This window comes from Coenobita brevimanus, chromosome 27 (genome assembly GCF_032717465.1).
Source record: "Coenobita brevimanus isolate Jiangsu-jjx chromosome 27, ASM3271746v2, whole genome shotgun sequence".
Classification (NCBI taxonomy): Eukaryota; Metazoa; Arthropoda; class Malacostraca; order Decapoda; family Coenobitidae; genus Coenobita; species Coenobita brevimanus.
In genome coordinates, this window is record NC_136980.1 from 1,428,408 (window position 1) to 1,445,275 (window position 16,868).

At 41.5% G+C, this 16,868-nt stretch overlaps 1 protein-coding gene across 1 annotated transcript in view; it reads right to left on the reverse strand.

The window, feature by feature from the left end:
• Positions 1-1,139: 1,139 nt before the first annotated feature.
• LOC145394350 (beta-1,3-galactosyltransferase 5-like) overlaps positions 1,140-16,868 on the reverse strand; it is a 42,965-nt gene continuing 27,236 nt past the window's right edge. The window contains exons 7-8 of the mRNA XM_080268225.1: positions 1,344-1,594; positions 1,140-1,183 (exon numbers count right to left, since the gene is read on the reverse strand). Of these exons, the coding sequence (XP_080124351.1) occupies positions 1,140-1,183; positions 1,344-1,594 (295 nt within the window). The remainder of the gene's footprint in view (positions 1,184-1,343; positions 1,595-16,868) is intronic.

Here is a 16,868-nt window from a genome sequence, read left to right on the forward strand (position 1 = left end):
CGGGACCAACTGCCTAGCCCCAGGCTCCTACGCTTCTCATGGGGCAAAGTAGGATTGGATGATGGATGGATTATTATTATTATTATTATTTTTTTTTTTTTTTAACTATTTGAACCTTACCTCATCATACCAGGGTGGGAAATATTCCAGGATTTTTTATTTACTTATTTATTTATTTATTTTTTCTCCATGACAACTTTTATTTTGCCTAAGGGACCTGTAGATGGGTCCTTCTGATGATGTCATTTGGTTTATACTTGCTGCCACCAACCTCTTTTATTTATATTTGGAGACAGCCCTCAGTGTGAAGGAACCTAATGTATCCACAACTCTGTTTCCCACTATCTGCCTAAACTGCTGTCTCTCCATATTCAGTGCTGAGTTGTAACAAAAGATTAGCACAAGAAGAATGCTAGTATGAAGTTACTTAAATAATGCAGAGCTGTAGTATTGTCTTGTTCTGCCGGCTGAAGGTGCTCTCTCGATGCCATTCACCCTTCTTTTGGACGATAGGGAGGTAATTGAATGTTTCTGCGGATGAATAGTGGAGACGAATAGTTATGTAGTTACCATATGAAGACAAGCTCTCCTCATTTGTGTCCTTGGTCCATACCGTTTATTGTTTGTTCATATCGTTTATAAAGGCTCTACCTCCCCTGTACCTTAAAAATTGTACAGATACTATGCAAGAGAACACTATGATATAATAAAATAAATTGCTTAGGAAGAGATGCTGAGAGGCCTCATAAGCCCTCCAAAAATAATATGGCCAAAGGTTCCCTTTATACAATTTTTTTTCTTTTTTAAATGTCAGGACCAACTTTCCTAGCCCAGGGCTCGTACGCACCTCATGGGGCAACGTAGGATTGGATGTGGATGTATTATTATTATTATTGTTATTTTAGATAGGTACCATAGGTAGATACTGTAGTTCATTTTTAGATAGATACTGTAGTTCCTTTTCTCCCTGTGAGTAGTTGTGTCCCCAGGCTCATATGAAATGGGAACTCAGTGGACTGCAGTCATGAAGTTACCCATCTGCTGCAGTCCACCATCTTCCTTTCTAGGAATAAGGAAGTACTTGAGGGACTGTAACCAGGGAATTGAGCCAGACAAATGACACACCGAATCACTTCATCTTAGGTCTTGCGTACTAGTAGTTGCAACCCTAGCATTTGTTCTCCTGTTGGGGGATAGAGATGGGATTAGGAAATGTTAATATAATCAGGCAGCCCCTCCCACACACCCCCATCTTATTAGTGCGCCTCCAGCACGAGTACCATAGGGGTTAATTATTAAGATCTGTATTGAACTCCTCCACAGACAGTTAAATTTCAACAGACCTGAGAATGTCTCCAAAAAGCTTGCCATACTTTCAGGGTCCACTTGTGCCGCTGTCCAGCTGTTCCTGCTGCTGCTACTGCTGAGCCGTTCCTGCTGCCGTGCTGAGGTTGCCACTGCTGCTGCTGTGCTGGGGGTACCACTGCTGCTGCCGTGCTGGGGGTGCCACTGCTGCGCCATGCTGGGAGTGCCACTGCTTCTGCCATGCTGGGAGTGCCACTGTTGCTGCCGTGCTGGGGATACCGCAGCTGGCCTAGTTTTTTCAGTAGTTACACAGTGACCTTTAACCTCTGGGGAAATACCTCTGACAGTCCTGAAATGTTCCCCTAGGCCATCTGTCTTCACCAACACCTCTACTACTACTGCTGCTGTTACTACTGCTACAACTACAACTACAGCTACAGCTCCTACCATCTTTGTGAAATGTGAGCTAGAAATTTTTGGGTTTGTCCATCTTGACTAGGCGGAGATTTTTGTCATTTGCAGCCTAATCCCCAAAGCGTAGAAGCAGAGTAAGACAAGAATAGCAATACTGTGGCTGTGCATCCTTCCCAAATCATCTTTAAGTTGTGTTGAGATGGACAGAGTATAACAGTTGCTCCCCTACTTATGATATTATAATAGAGAATTCTCCACCCCATCCTTGGGTGGGAAAAGGAGTTAGGACTGATGATGATAATGGCTAATGATGATGATAATTATGATCAGTGGCAGTGCTTGGCTGCATAACTAGATCATTCCACCACTAGGGTATTCAAGGCCCATTAACTTGATCTAGGTACTCATTTTACATGCTAATTAATGACAGCGATGATGATGATGGTAGGATAGGATAGGATGCTGCAGTGCCAGGAATCAATCCCTGGCACTATGAGGCCTTGAGTTTATAATGAACAATGCTAACCACAAGGCCTAATTATATCTCAGGCTGGTAAGTCTTTATTCTTAACAACAATAGTTCGTAGCTCAGATGTTCATAAGTGGGAGAGCAACTGTCTTTATTCCAACTAACACCAGATGGTTTTATTCAACTGAGTTTGATGCTGGGGGGTCTAAGGATAATAATGATCTTTGTTTTTAATTTATTTATTTATATTAGTGTTTGCTCAATTATCATAGTTCTTGCACCTTAACTTGGCCCAGAATTGGTTCCGTCCCCATTCTTTTTCATATATTTCAATGGTAGAATAACACGGTACAGTATTACAGGTCTACATCCATCCCATTGCACTTTTTCATGACTAGCATTCTACTTGATAAACCATTGTTGAGATGCTTATTTTATGCCCGGTTAGATTAACAAGAGTACAGTAAACAAATTCCCCAGGTACTGTAAACCAGTACCAGTTAGTTTTGAAACCTTTCCATTGCACTTTTTTCATGATTAGCATGTCTCCTTGCTAATCTATTGCCTCAGCGCAGCATTATTTCAAGTTGATAGACAGAGAGATAGACATGTACACAGGTAGAAAAACTTTACAGAGATGCACATAGATAGTAGATAGATTGCAATAAGTGTTACCTAGAGAGATATACTGCAAGAATTATGTGTTAGAAAAGTTCCTCATGTTATTTTTGATCCTTTGACTGCTAGTTCAGTATTTCTATCAGTTGAACAATGTCTGGTGTTAGTTCAGTGAAAGTAGCTTGTCTTCTTTGTGGCTGTGGTGATTTCCTAACGTGATTTCATAGCAAGCCTCCTAAGCCACCTAGAAGACAGCCCAGTGAATTATGCATATGATTATTGACTGATTATTATTATTATGTTTGTATTGTAATTGATGTACAATGGACAGCTTTTTATAGGCTGTGGTTTGGCCAGTTGTTTCAGTTCAGACACTTCAGATTAACTTACTGTACTCTTGCGCAGTATATTGTTGCTATGTTTTCCGTTTTAGTCACACACAGCAATCGACCATGCAATATTGGTGTTACTCATATTGTTTGCAAACCTCGGCCCTATCAATTCCCCCATGTGGAATTTAGAACGTTAAGTACTGGTACGCATGTAAAAGTTAAACACCAAATCAGACTGAGATTAAAGTTTTACGCTGGCAGTTAATGAACGAAAAGTCTGCATTGTAAAAATAAGCTTTAAAAATTTCTTGCTGAATTAGCTGCTAATTTACTGTCATGTACAGTAGCATGGCCCCAGGTCCCTTTGCTACTGTTGGGGTTTTTGGGGATTGCAGAATGAGTGGGTGGGTGGGTAAGTTACTTTAACAGTACACACAACCCACCATTGTTTGCCATGATATATATCAGTTCCAACATCGGTATGTGCGGGGCTTTGGAGTTCTAATTTTTGATAAAGAGAAGGGGTCTTCATTGCATATGTTGGAAGGGTAAGTGGCACACAGGTGGATGATTATATAAGTAAACATGCACGCAGCCCTTGCTTGCAATAACCACGTTGTGCCCGTACAGTAAGAGGGCAGCATGCTGTATGAGGGGGTTGCTATCACGGTTCTTTTGTTCCTATATTTTTTACAACCCACGCAATGCTTCAGTGATTGGGTGTCCGTCCTTAAGTGGATATTGTAAGCCAGACGTTGCACACTTTGTTCACATCTTTGAGATGCTGGACCACACATACACAGCCACCCAATCATTCATCAATTTTTGTTTCCCCTTTTTTGGAAGAGACCTGGGACTAGCTACTGACTGATGTAATACCTTATGGGGCCACACCCAGCTGGAGTGCCTTAACGTCTTACACCACCACGTGTTTGTCTAGTTGTATATTGCCACCAAGTGTAGTAGCTTATATCCTGGGTAGCAAGGAGCCACTTGACTTGTCACTGAGTGTAGTCATGAGATGTCCACTTTGATTAGTAGTCATATCAAACAACCAGTTTCATTACATCCTGCTGTCAGCTCTGAAAGAAGACATCATCAGATTTGAGTAAAGCGACTAAGGTTATAGACAACTGGCCAGCCATACTCTGTCATAGGCTTGAAATGTGTAGCAACACCCCTGTCCTTAGCAAGAGCAAAAGTATGTAGACACTTCTCTGCTGGCTGTAGGAATGGAAGGTATTGTTTGAAATATTTTATGTGGTAAGGACTGCAGGCCACAAGCAACCATTCTTTCATAGTCCACCATTCTCCTTTAGGGGGATTGTAAAGGAACTGAAGGCTGTTAGTATAACCTGACAGCTTCAATATCTGATTAGTACCATATAAAGGTGTCTGTTCCAAGCATCAGTAAAAATAGCACAAAGGATTGTCACTTGCATGTCATTTGGGGAAGAGTGATAAATATGAAATACAAGTTAGTGCTGGCAGAGTATTATTGGCATACTTTTGCACATGACTGTACATCACAAACGGATGCAGTTAGTCCTGGTTATATGCCACAGATGTTAAAAAATACAGGGTGGTTCATATATAACGTCTCATTCCATGTGTTTTGCCCTTGCTTTTTAATACCTTTCCCCATCCTTAGGTGGGAAGAAGAGGTTAGGATAATGATGATGATTGCATTGATGATTTTAATAATAATGAATGATGATTATTGTATTAATATTGATGAAAATAATGATGATAATTGATGTGGTGAATGGCTCAGTAATACTATCTCTACCCTGCATTATTTTCTGTTTCCCATAACCCATTCTTACTTTATAGTGATTGCCTGTTTGCCTCCATTGTTTGCATTATTTTTTATCAAATAATCAAATATCTCCTCTTGCATTTGCATCCAGTAATTGCTTAAAGTTCACTTATTTTAGTAAGCAGAAATTTTTACCCTCTCCTGACTTTTATCTATTGGTAGGCATCTCAATCCCATAAGGGGTGGCCACAAATAAATTAACTCCATGTCACTGTCATCTGCCATTTGACTGCCCTTTCTCCAAGTCACACCTCCCTCCCTCGTACCTCTCCACTCCATTCTTCCATCTCAGCCATGGTCTTCCCTCTTCCCCGCCACCTCATGCATATACACTCCTCTAGTCAGTCTCTCTTTCTCCATCCTCTCTACATGGCCAAATTATCCCAAAGTACTGGTATTTCTCCTAATAGCACCACAATGCATCTTCACTTCCTTATTTGTCTGTCTGTCTGTCCATAAAACTCCACACACTCCTAACTTCATTTCCACTGCTCTAACTCTTGACTTGTGTCCTTCCAACAGGATCCAAGCTTCATTTCCATGCTCACTTCCGTCCCCTTCCCTCATATATCTCTCCACTTCATCCTTCCATCTCGTCATTGGTCTCCTCTTCCTCACTCACATAAAGTTCTAGTCAGTCTTTCATTCTCCATCCTCTCTATGTGGCCAAACCATCACAAAGTATTTTTCTTAACAGCAGTTTACTTCCTTATTTGTCTGACTGTCTGTCTCCACACTTCTCACTTCTCTTCCATGCTCACATCCCTACTCCTTATCACAGCTTTCAATGATCCAGCAACCTTTCTACCCTGCTGTACCCTTTCAAGCACTCCCTACTCATCACACTGCTTAAGTACTTGAATTTTCATTCTCCATTTCCTCACCATCCAGTCTCACTGTGTATACTGTGACTTACATTTCCCTCAAAGATCATAGCTTTACTCATATATATGTTCTCTTTTAGATTCTGTTTCCTACATACATCCCCAGACTCATTCACCAAGCCTTGCAGTTCACATTCATCCTCACAATATAGTATCATCTGCAAGCAACAGTTCAGGAAGTTTCCATACCTCACCCTCTCTCATTGGACACTCAATGTATTCACTTCTCTACCTATTATATCTCTTATAGCTCCATCCATATACAAACTGAACAACCACAGAGACATGATCCACAAAAACATGACACACACAAAAATGCCACACAAAAATATGACACAAGGAGACACGACGCAAAAACATGACACATGGAGATATGACACAGAGGCATGACACACACACACACACACATGACACATGGAGACATAAGATTTTTGTGCTTATGCAGATTCATTTCCCATACCTCACTGGCAGAATAAGATAGTACTGTGGCCCAACATCCTTTTTGTAGCACGTCTTCATGACTAGCACCACATTACAGTATTGTTTCAGCTATCATTTAAAAGAAGGATGGTAATTTAATCCCAAGTTGAATAGCAATTTCTAAAAGTTGTCAGAATACCTGCATGCCCCATACTTGCAGACTGAGCCAACACCACCAGATACATATGGGCAGCCCTGTATTATGGTTTAGTAAATTGTGGGCTGCTGTTGCTGTGGTCCTGTTTTCCCCTGTACAGTAGTGGTGCTGTAGCCAAACAACTCTGAACCAATATAAGCTCATTTTCAACATTTTTGCTGATGCAGTATTTTCTCCCCGACTTACTAAAGCTATGTCATGTGTTTGTAGCTTATCTGTGTGTGCTGATCACCTAAATTCTTGATTGATATGTTGCTAAATGAACTGAGAAATTTTGCTAAGGATATATGAATGTCATTTTCCAAAGTAGACTGCTGAAACATGCACACACATCTGAAAAAAGATTATTAGAGAATAATCTGTGTTCTAAGTATAGTTTTGGAGCTCACATCGATCATATTGCCTCTCTTTCATTAAATTCCAGTACAGTATTTAGTTTCTGTAGCATTGACTGTGATTCTTAGTAGTTAATATGAGCCTGTGACCACCACAACAGCAGGTATTATCAACCCAAAAGATCATAAATAAATGTGGCATATAAAAGGACTTTGCAAGAAGCCATAGTGCTTTTTTACCCAATAATAAAAATAGGTGTTGTGCACTATTATCCTTTCTGAGGTATTGATATCGGTTGTGTTATATATTTATGCCAATTTTCTTGTATTGATGTGTATTATTTTTGCATTTTTATTATTGCCATGCCATAGTGATTTACTGCACAGCTTGCCACAGGAAAAGATATGCCAAAAAAATATGCACCTGTAGTCTTTGTTTGGAAGATTGAAGTTATCTTCCTCAGTCCATATTTTCCCCTGCCTGTGACCTCCAGTCTGAAATGCAGTATGTGCAGGAATTTCATAAGTAACAGATCTTGAATTTGTCTCTTGTTTATTGTTTCTTGCAGCCCTCAGTGTCTCCAGCTCTGCATTAAAAAATAAATAAATAAATAAATAATAATAATACTGCCTTGAATAGCACCAAGAAATTAAAAACTACAAGCATCCTTAGTTGACGTTTTTTTGTGTCAAAGATTATTTAGCGTCTTGAGTTGTTTCCCTTCATTTATATCCAAGAATAAGCATTCTGAGTTGCTTCCCTTTATTTATGTTAGATTAATGAGATTTTTCCCTTCATATATACGAACACTTGTCGTTATATGGTGTATGTTTTTTGTTAATATTTTTTTCCCTGTGGCCGACTGTACATTGATTTATATATTGATGTGGGTATGTTTTTGGTGCCTTTTTATTTCTGTTAGTTTATTCTGTATTCAGTTTGCTTTCACCAGACAGATTCAAAACCTCTTAGCTTGGATTTATGGCCAAATGCTGTCAGACAAGGAGACTCATCACAAGGACTTTTGAATTTTATACACCAGTGAGTTAGTACTGAAGTGATAGAAGTTGCCTGGTTTTGTCGGATGAAAACAAACTGACTGTAGTTTTGTATGTGTTGAATTGTAATATATTATTTTTACACTTCTATTTTGTAATAGTGTGGGAGAATTTTTTTAATGTCATCTTCAGCTGTTTGAAATTTTATAACTATATAGAAAGATTGTTAGGTGCTGCAGTGGGCTGAACTGTTTTGGTATACTGTTTCACATCACAGTTATTTGCCATAATTTCATAAGCTTGTGCAAGAACTAATTTGCCTGTCCTTCCCGTCTGTTAACCCAGGATATCTCAGAAATTAGCAGTATAATGTGATGAGCAGCTTATTTTGTGCAGTGTGCAATATGAAGTTAGTTGTAAGCTCTCTAACATCACAAGCAATTGTTTATACATTTTAGAATTGCTATCATTGTGCTTAATCTTAGGCAATGCTGTCGATATTTCTCCTACGTTGTTGTTTTTTCTTTTGTTTGTGGATCTTTTTTGGGTGTTTGTGATATTGTTGGTATCTGTTGGATTAGGTTGTGGTGGTTTATGATTCTGGAGAGATAGTGTGAAGTTTGTAAATGACAGTGGTTTAATATCAGTGTTGAAGTGAGCACGGATATGTGATGTCCCCATGGTTTGTGTGTGTGTGTGTTTGTGCGCTGAAGGTTCTGGGACTTGAATGGTGAGTGAATGAGTGTATGAGCCATTTCATTGGGCTTGCAGTTGGCCAGTTTCTCTCTCTTTGGGGTTTCCTTTTTGCTTTATGGGCACTATACATTTCGTCTCTGTAAAAAAAAAAAAATGAATAGGTGGGTGATATCTGCTTGAAAAAGAAAAAAAAATGATTGTGATGATGATTGAAAAATAATTGGTTACGAAGATGGTAATGATGATTTGTCCATTTCACTGGGCGTGGTACTGATAGTTTTCCCACTTTAAATCTTGTTCATTCTTTGTTCCTGGTTCCTACCTCAAGTGGTTCTTGCTGGAAATAAAATTGAAAGAGAGGGAGAGAGAAATTGGGAGAGAAACCTTGCCCTAGTGCCAAAAATTATTACAGGCCTTTAACCCTCCCATCACCTATACTGAGAGTGTTTCCCTCACCTTCCCCTCAATCATAATAATTCTTATATTTTATGCCTTTGTCAGTACATGATAAGCCTATTTGGTCAAGATAATGCAGTTTTGAAAAGTATTTGCTACATATTAGTAAATCTTGGCTTGTAATCCCACTTGACTGACTACAGAAATCCTGGCAGCCCCAAAGATATATGTTGAAGGATTGTCTGTTGTGGTAGTATGGTTAGTGTGGTGTGATGTGGGAGGAGGCATTACACTGTGGTACATGAGGTGAGTGTTTTGTGGTTGTGTGGTGTGATAGTGTGGTACATGTTTATGGTGAGTGTGTTGTGGTATTGTGATGCAGTAGTGTGGTATATGTTTATGGTTAGTGTGTTGTGGTATTGTGATGCAATAGTGTGGTACATATGGTGTGTATGTTGTGGTGTGGGAGGAGGCTTTACACAGAGGTACATGTGGGGAGTGAGTTGTGGTAGTGTAGTGTGGTGTGATAGTGTGGTACATGTGGTGAATGTGTTGTGGTGTGGGAGGAGGCATTACACTATGGTAAATGTGGTGAGTGTTTTGTGGTTCTGTGGTACAGTGGTGTGGTATATGTGGTGAGTGTGTTGTGGTGTAGGAGTAGGCATTTCATAGTGGGCATACTGCATTGTTTGAGAGTTGTATTAGGTGTTAGCATTGAAGTAGAGAAAGATGATGACTGTGTTGGAGTCTGGTTATACTCATCTAACTCTGACTTGGCACAGATTTTCATATCTTTGCGGCTTTTTACACATTGCTCAGTGATAGAAAAATGAAATACTGTATTACAGACTTACATTCTTTCCATAGCTTTTCAATGACAGGCATCGTATTTTAATGCCTGTGTACTATATTCTTAAAACTCATCATTCATGAGAGAGCATAAGCTAACTTTAGACCAAGTCAGAGTAAATAGAGAGAGAGCATAGGTGTAATTGTGTTTCTTTGGGTAGGGTTGTTTGTGAAGGGTGGATGTCTGGTGATGGTTTTTGAAGGCTCCTGTTGGGCTGGAGATTATTTGATGGCTGTAGTGGCCATGTATATCTACAGTACTGTAGGTAGTGGCTATCTGTAGTCTGAAATAGAAATAAAGTTTAAAAAAGAAGAAAAAGTGGATGGCGACCACAGCCATTGGCGGAAATCACATACTGTACTGGTATTGCAGATGGTCGGAGCCGATGACCTGTACTGTGAAATTCCATGTGCATTTCACAGCACAGTTCCTTTGGAATGGGGGTCGTTTTAGGGGGGGGAAAAAAAAAATGAATCTTCGTGAAATTTAATGTTAGGTGGAGGATAAGAACAGATGTATTTCAAGCTCTGTGTGGTGTAGGTTTTGAATGGGTGTAGTTGGTGGGTAGTGACTATACTGTACACAGTAGCTAAAACAGGTATCTGTGCGGGAGGGGCGGGTCAGTGTTTCTAAAATTCTAAATGTAATGAGTGATATCTCAGGAGGGTTGATATGCATGGTCTCACCTCTGCTTAGTGTTACCGTACAGCCTCATTATTTTATTTCTCTCAGTATAGGGAGACAGTTGTTATCACAGCTGCTATTTGGCTTATATAGTAATGGATTTATATAGCCCTGAATTTAGTGCATGCAAATTGCCATGACACTGAATGCCACGTAATAATTGAATTGCAAGACCAAGTTGGTTATTCAGTATCACATTTCTCAGTACAGTCCAAACACTTATTTAGGATGCCATATCAGCTGCTAAATATAAAGGGAAATTAAATAATGTTTGAAAAGTGTAGTCACCATTTATTGGAAGATATAAGCCACTACTGAGATGCAAGGTCAGGCTTTCATGAGTATAGTCATCGTAAAATATATTAGTGTGAATAATATCATAAAACTTTACAATATTGCTAACTTGATTCCTCAAAAATTCTCACCGTATATCCCATCTGGCAACAAACTCTCATCCCTTTTCTGTCCATCTTTCTAATGCAGGAGCTGACAGGTACTTCCAGTCCTTCATGTATGCAGCAGCTCAGCTCTGCAACTGTCTTCCTCTGTATTTTCTATTGCCAGTGACCTCCAGTCTTGAATGAAGAGTGTCTAGGCATCTCGAAATTTGGCTTTCATGTGTTTTTGTATTTTCTTGGGAGGAGCAGTCTTGCATAATTCTGCCTTCGATTCCATTCCCTTGCATTTATTATTATTATTTAAAAAAAAAAAAAAAAAAAAAAAAAAGCCCCATTAGTTACATCCATCCATCCATCATCTAATCCTGTGTTGCCCCATGAAGAGCATAGGAACTCGGGGCTAGGCAAGTTGGTCCTGACATTTACAATGAGAGTGACCAGCCTTACTCATCCCTGAGTGGCATTATGTGAGCAGTAAACCCCAGCCACCCCTCAGAAAGCTGCACTGGCTTAATCCTAATATATATTGTCCATGGCCTTGGATTCCTTCTCATTTAGTATGCACAGATACTTGTTTTAGCTATCCTACATTATGGACTGTGATTATGAAGTTTTATCAATAATGCTGAAAAAAATAATAGTTGGTTAAGAACCACAGTCACTGGCAGATGTTCGGGGCCTGTGACCTGTGCTGTGAAATAATATGCTTTTCTTAACACAGTCATTTTGAGATGGTGGTTGTTTAGGTAGGGAAGAAAAAAATGGTGTGAGGTGTTGTGTTAGGTAAAGGAAGAAGAGGGAAGTATAGTGTAGGGTAGAGGAGGAAAAGGAAAGTGTAGTGTTGGGTAGAGGAGGAAGATGGAAGTGTAGTGTAAGGTAGAGGAGGCAGAGGGATGTTGTTGAGGCATTTCATGTAGTGTCCTAGGTTTGAATGGCTGTACTGGGTGGGTATTAAGTACAGGAGTAAATATAGAAAAAAAGGGGGAGGGAGGCAAAATAAAACACACACACAAATGGCTACACATTTTGGATGGGGGTCACTTTTTAATTAATTTGGGGCATTGGTCAAGTGATCCATAGTCAGTTTAACTAGAAACCAAGGAGAATCATTACTGTTTCATAATTAAGGTTCACTTTCATGGGGTAGGTCCAGTTCTTTCATGAAATTTAACTAACTAACTGTGGAAAGATACATGGTGAGGGTGGGGGGAGGAGGCAGCCTTATAAGTGTGTGTGTGTGTGTGTAGGTCTTGTTGGGGTGTGATGGTTGTTATTTTACGTGTTCTTGCTTTTCTTGATTGAGGGTTTTTTGGTTGTCCTGTGTCTGTGTGTTTAGCCACAAGGGATCTTTTGCATTGAGAACACCAGCTGTTGTTGCATTGGTGTTGGTATGAAAGGGAGAAGTAATGGAACTGATAATGACGAAGCACCTATGCAGAGAAAAATGTGTGAGGTAGTCAAAATTCCAGAGGCTTAAATGGTCAGTGAGTGAGCAATCAGCCCTCTCTAATGGACATGGCCTAGTTATATCAGTGCCACAACATGAAGGTGTCTCCCTGGCACCACATTATAATAACAATTTGGTGCGAAAGGTGAGAAATGTGAATGTCGAGGGTAGGGTTGTGTGAGGCAGACTGAAAAAGACCTTGCATGAGATCATAGTGTGTGACCTCAGGGATAAGGAACAGAATATGGGGGCTGCCAGAAATCGAGCAGCCATTAGGGACCAAGGTCAGCACAAGCATGTTGGACCCTTTATTAACTGTATGATACAAAGGTTATGAAAATACCGAACTAGTTCTACAGGCCCATGATGTGCTCTGAATTTTGGGGTTAGCACCTCTGTACAGTATATATAAGCATTGGACTGAAATATGTTTAAACATATCTGAGATCTAAAGGCACATTTTCCACACTATTACAAACTGAATATGTAAAAATTGTGAGTTTTGTTTGTGTATAATGGCAGCAGAAAGTAATTCCTCATTTAATAATTGGTATATATTCCTGTAAATTGATGATAAGTGAACATTGCTGGAAGTGCGGGTTAGGTCCCACCAAGAGGGACTTTTTCTCAAGCATTTAAGGATCATATGCCTGACAGCCACAAAATATCAAGATATGTATGATTGCTAAATTTAAATTAGTAATATTTTTAGGTTAGTTAACCTTGATCTTTCACAGCACACTTGAGATTAAGAAATATAAATTGTGAATATTGTTTGTATTTTGACTGACAGATTTATAGAGAAACTATGCTTAGTGAAAGTTTCTTAAATGAGGCATTAATGATAGGGATTTCACAGTTAGTTTTTATTATTATTGTTATTTTAGCAAGCACTTGCTGAAGCTTAAACTAATACCTCTTGTCGGCATGTGTTTTAGTATTTCATATAGTTTTGTATTAGGCTTCCGCTTTCCATCCGCTCCCTTTTCTTCTTCTTCTTTCCCTTCCTCTTCATCTCTTCTTCCTCCTCCTCCCTCCTTGCCAAACCACCCATCCAACCTCCCTACCACCACCATCCTGCCACCCACCCTACGACTACCACCACCACCACCACCACCATCCTGCATCACACACACACCACTGTGCCACAGCCTAAGCCTCACCCTATTATCCCAAACCTAACTAATAACTCCACACCCTGTATCCTACACCTTAATTCTCTATCCCACACCCACCAACACTTTCCCAGAACCTTACCCTCAGCCACTATTCCATACCCACACCCTCTCTTCCTATCCTACACCTTCACCCGCTATTTCACATCCTCTTCCTCATCCCCATCCCACACCCTCTTCCTCACCCCCCATCCCACTCTCTTCCTCACCCCCCACCCTACACCCCCATCCTAACCTACTATCCCACACCTGCACCCTCACCCCCAATCCCACACCTTCATCCTATACTCAATCCTACACTTGCCCTTATTGTACCTTCACGCTGCACACCCTCATCCACTATTCCACCCCTTCACCCCATGTCTCATATTCTCAACCTGCTATTCTACACCAAACCCATATTCCACACCCTCAGTTCCATATCCCAGACCCACACCCTTATTCCATATTCCGGACCTACACCTGCATCCCCTATCCTACACTTACACCCATTCTTCTGCCCCCCCTTTCCAACTCTTGTCACCATCTGTTCCACTTTTTCCCACTTACCACCCATTATACACCTTCACCCCCTAATCCCCACCCCCCACATGTCACTCCCATAACCCTTTCTTCCCAATCTTACACCTTCCATCTTACCACTTATCTTACATTCTCACCCTCACACCTTCCCTTTTACTACTTATCTTACATCCTCACCCTCACCCCTTATCCCACATCTTCACCCACATCCCTACCATCCCATGACTGCGTCCTCACCTACTCCCAGAATCACACCCACACCCCTATCCCAGTATCTAACACGCTCCTCCACACCCCCTGTTGTACATCCCTTACTTCCTATCCTGTTCCCTGACCCTCTGTCTAACACACCCACACCTCAACCCCCAATCCTACACCTTGGACCTCATTCCCTATCCCCCAACACCTTCCCCTCATTTCACCTTAACCTTTTCCAATATTTCCCACTACACTCAGGCCCCCACCCCGTCTTTTCAACCTCCCTAACCTCTTCTGTCACTACTCCATTTTCTCACCTACACCATTTAAAAAGGTTGTCAAAGTGTCTTTATAAATAAAGTTCCAAGTATTTTTAGATGTCCCAAATTATATTAATGACCAATCGTTGTGCATGTATTTTTTAGTATATGATAATTTTGCTTTGTACACGTATATTAGCGTCTTCTATGACAATGTGCAATCTGTATAAATATCTCTTGCTGTGAAGCATTGTAACTTTATTAATAAAGTATTTAATGGTAGGACTGTTTCATGAACCTTTAAGAAGACCCCCTACACACTTAAGGTCAAATTTCCAGGGTGGACTGCACCGGGAGTTTTTTGAGAAGTCGGGTAAAAATCCGTAATTATAAAGATTCTTAAGGCCCATATTTATAAAGAATCTTAGGGAATCTTTATAAATATAACTGAGTCATATTTATAAAAAGTTCTGGAGTTAAGAATCTTTATAAATATGACTCAGTTATATTTATGAAGATTCCCTAAGAACCTTTATAAATATGGGCCTTAAAAATCTTTATAAATATGGATTTTTACCCGACTTCTCAAAAAACTCCCGGTGCAGTCCACCCTGGAAATTTGACCTAAAAGTGTAGGGGGTCTTCTAAAGGCTCATGAAACACAGCCCTATCATCAATTACTTTATTGAATTTATTTACAGTGCTTCATGGAGAAGAAGAGGGGCTGGTTGGTTCGTGGTGGTGTTGGTAGGAGAGAGAGAGAGAGAGAGAGAGACAGGGGGGGGGGGAGTTAGGGTGGTGGTCGTAGAAGGGGTGGGGTTGGTGGGGGGGGCAGAGTAGTGTGGTGGTGGAGGGGGAGTTTAGTATGGAAGTGGTGGAGTGGAAGGCAGGTAGGGTGCTGATGGAAGAGAAGGTTGGTATTGGTGGAGGGATGCAAGAGAGGGGGAAGGTATTTCAGTGTAGTAGGAATCGAGAGTAAGGCCAAGGTGAGAGGCAGATGAGAGGTATGCAGGTAGAGGAGAAAGGGAATGAGGGAGTGGGAAGAACGAGCAAGGTAGGAGATGAGGAGGGGGAAAGGAGGAGAATGGCAGGTGAGGTGAGGGTTAAGGACAAGGGGCTGGGTATAGGCAGGTTGGGGAGGAAGAAGGGTAGGGAAGAAAGCTAGGAGAGGGGGAGAGAGGAAGTGGGGGGATAGGCATGGTGAGGAAGAGGCTTGGGGAGTAAGGCAAGTGCAGGGAGATGCAGAGAGGGACAGAAAAAGCAGTGTGTGGAATGAAGAGCAGCCAAATGCAAAGAACTGGGAAAGGCAGAGAACAGGGGGGAAAAGGCAGGAAGAAGCAAGGAAAGACACAAAGAGACAAGGAGATAATTCCCTGCATCTCCTTCTCTTTCCTTGCTTCTTTCTGCCTCTCCCCCCTGTTCTCTCCCTTTCCCAGTTCTTTGCATTTGGCTGCTCTTCATTCCACACACTGCATTTTGTCCCTCTCTGCATCTCCCTGCACTTGCCTTACTCCCCAAAGCCTTTCCTTCCTCACCATGCCTATCCCCAACTCCCTCTCTCCTAGCTCTCTTCCCTACCCTACTCCCCAACCTGCCTATACCCAGCCCCTTGTCCTTAACCCTCACCTCACCTGCCATTCTCCTCCTTTCCCCCTCCTCATCTCCTACCTTGTTCGTTCTTCCCACTCCCTCATTCCCTTTCTCCTCTACCTGCATACCTCTCATCTGCCTCTCACCTTGGCCTTACTCTCGATTCCTACTTCACTGATTTACCTTCCCCCTCTCTTGCATCCCCTCCACCAATACCAACCTTCTCTTCCATCAGCACCCTACCTGCCTTCCACTCCACCACTTCCATACTAAACTGCCCCTCCACCACCACACTACCCTGCCCCCCCACCAACCCCACCCCTTCTACAACCACCACCCTAACTCCCCCCCCCCCCCCGCCTCTCCTACCAGCACCACTACGAACCAACCAGCCCCTCCCCCTTTGGCAGAGTTTGATAAAGAGATGCCAGGTATGATGGTTTAGGGAGTGGCAGGGTAGGGAACGGCTACACATGGTGAGGTAGAGGTGGAAGACAGGGTAGGGCAGGATGACATAGGGGAAGGAGATGGGGTAGCACAGGGAGACAGGATAGGGCAGGGTAAGGTTGGGGAGGGGGACAGGGTAGGGCAGGATAAGGAAGGGGAGGGAGACAGGGTACGGTAAGGAAAGGCAAGGGAGGGTAGACGGAAAGGGCAAAGTAAAGTAAGGTAGTGAACAACAACGTGTGTTAAGCAAAGGCAATGTAGGATGAGACAAGGTAGGTAAAGACTGGGAAAGGTAGGGAGATAATGGGCAGAGTCAGAAGTTACAAGAGGATACCTGCAGTAGGCCTGTTGGCCCATGATATAGCAGCTCCCAAAAGAGTAAGTGAACTACTG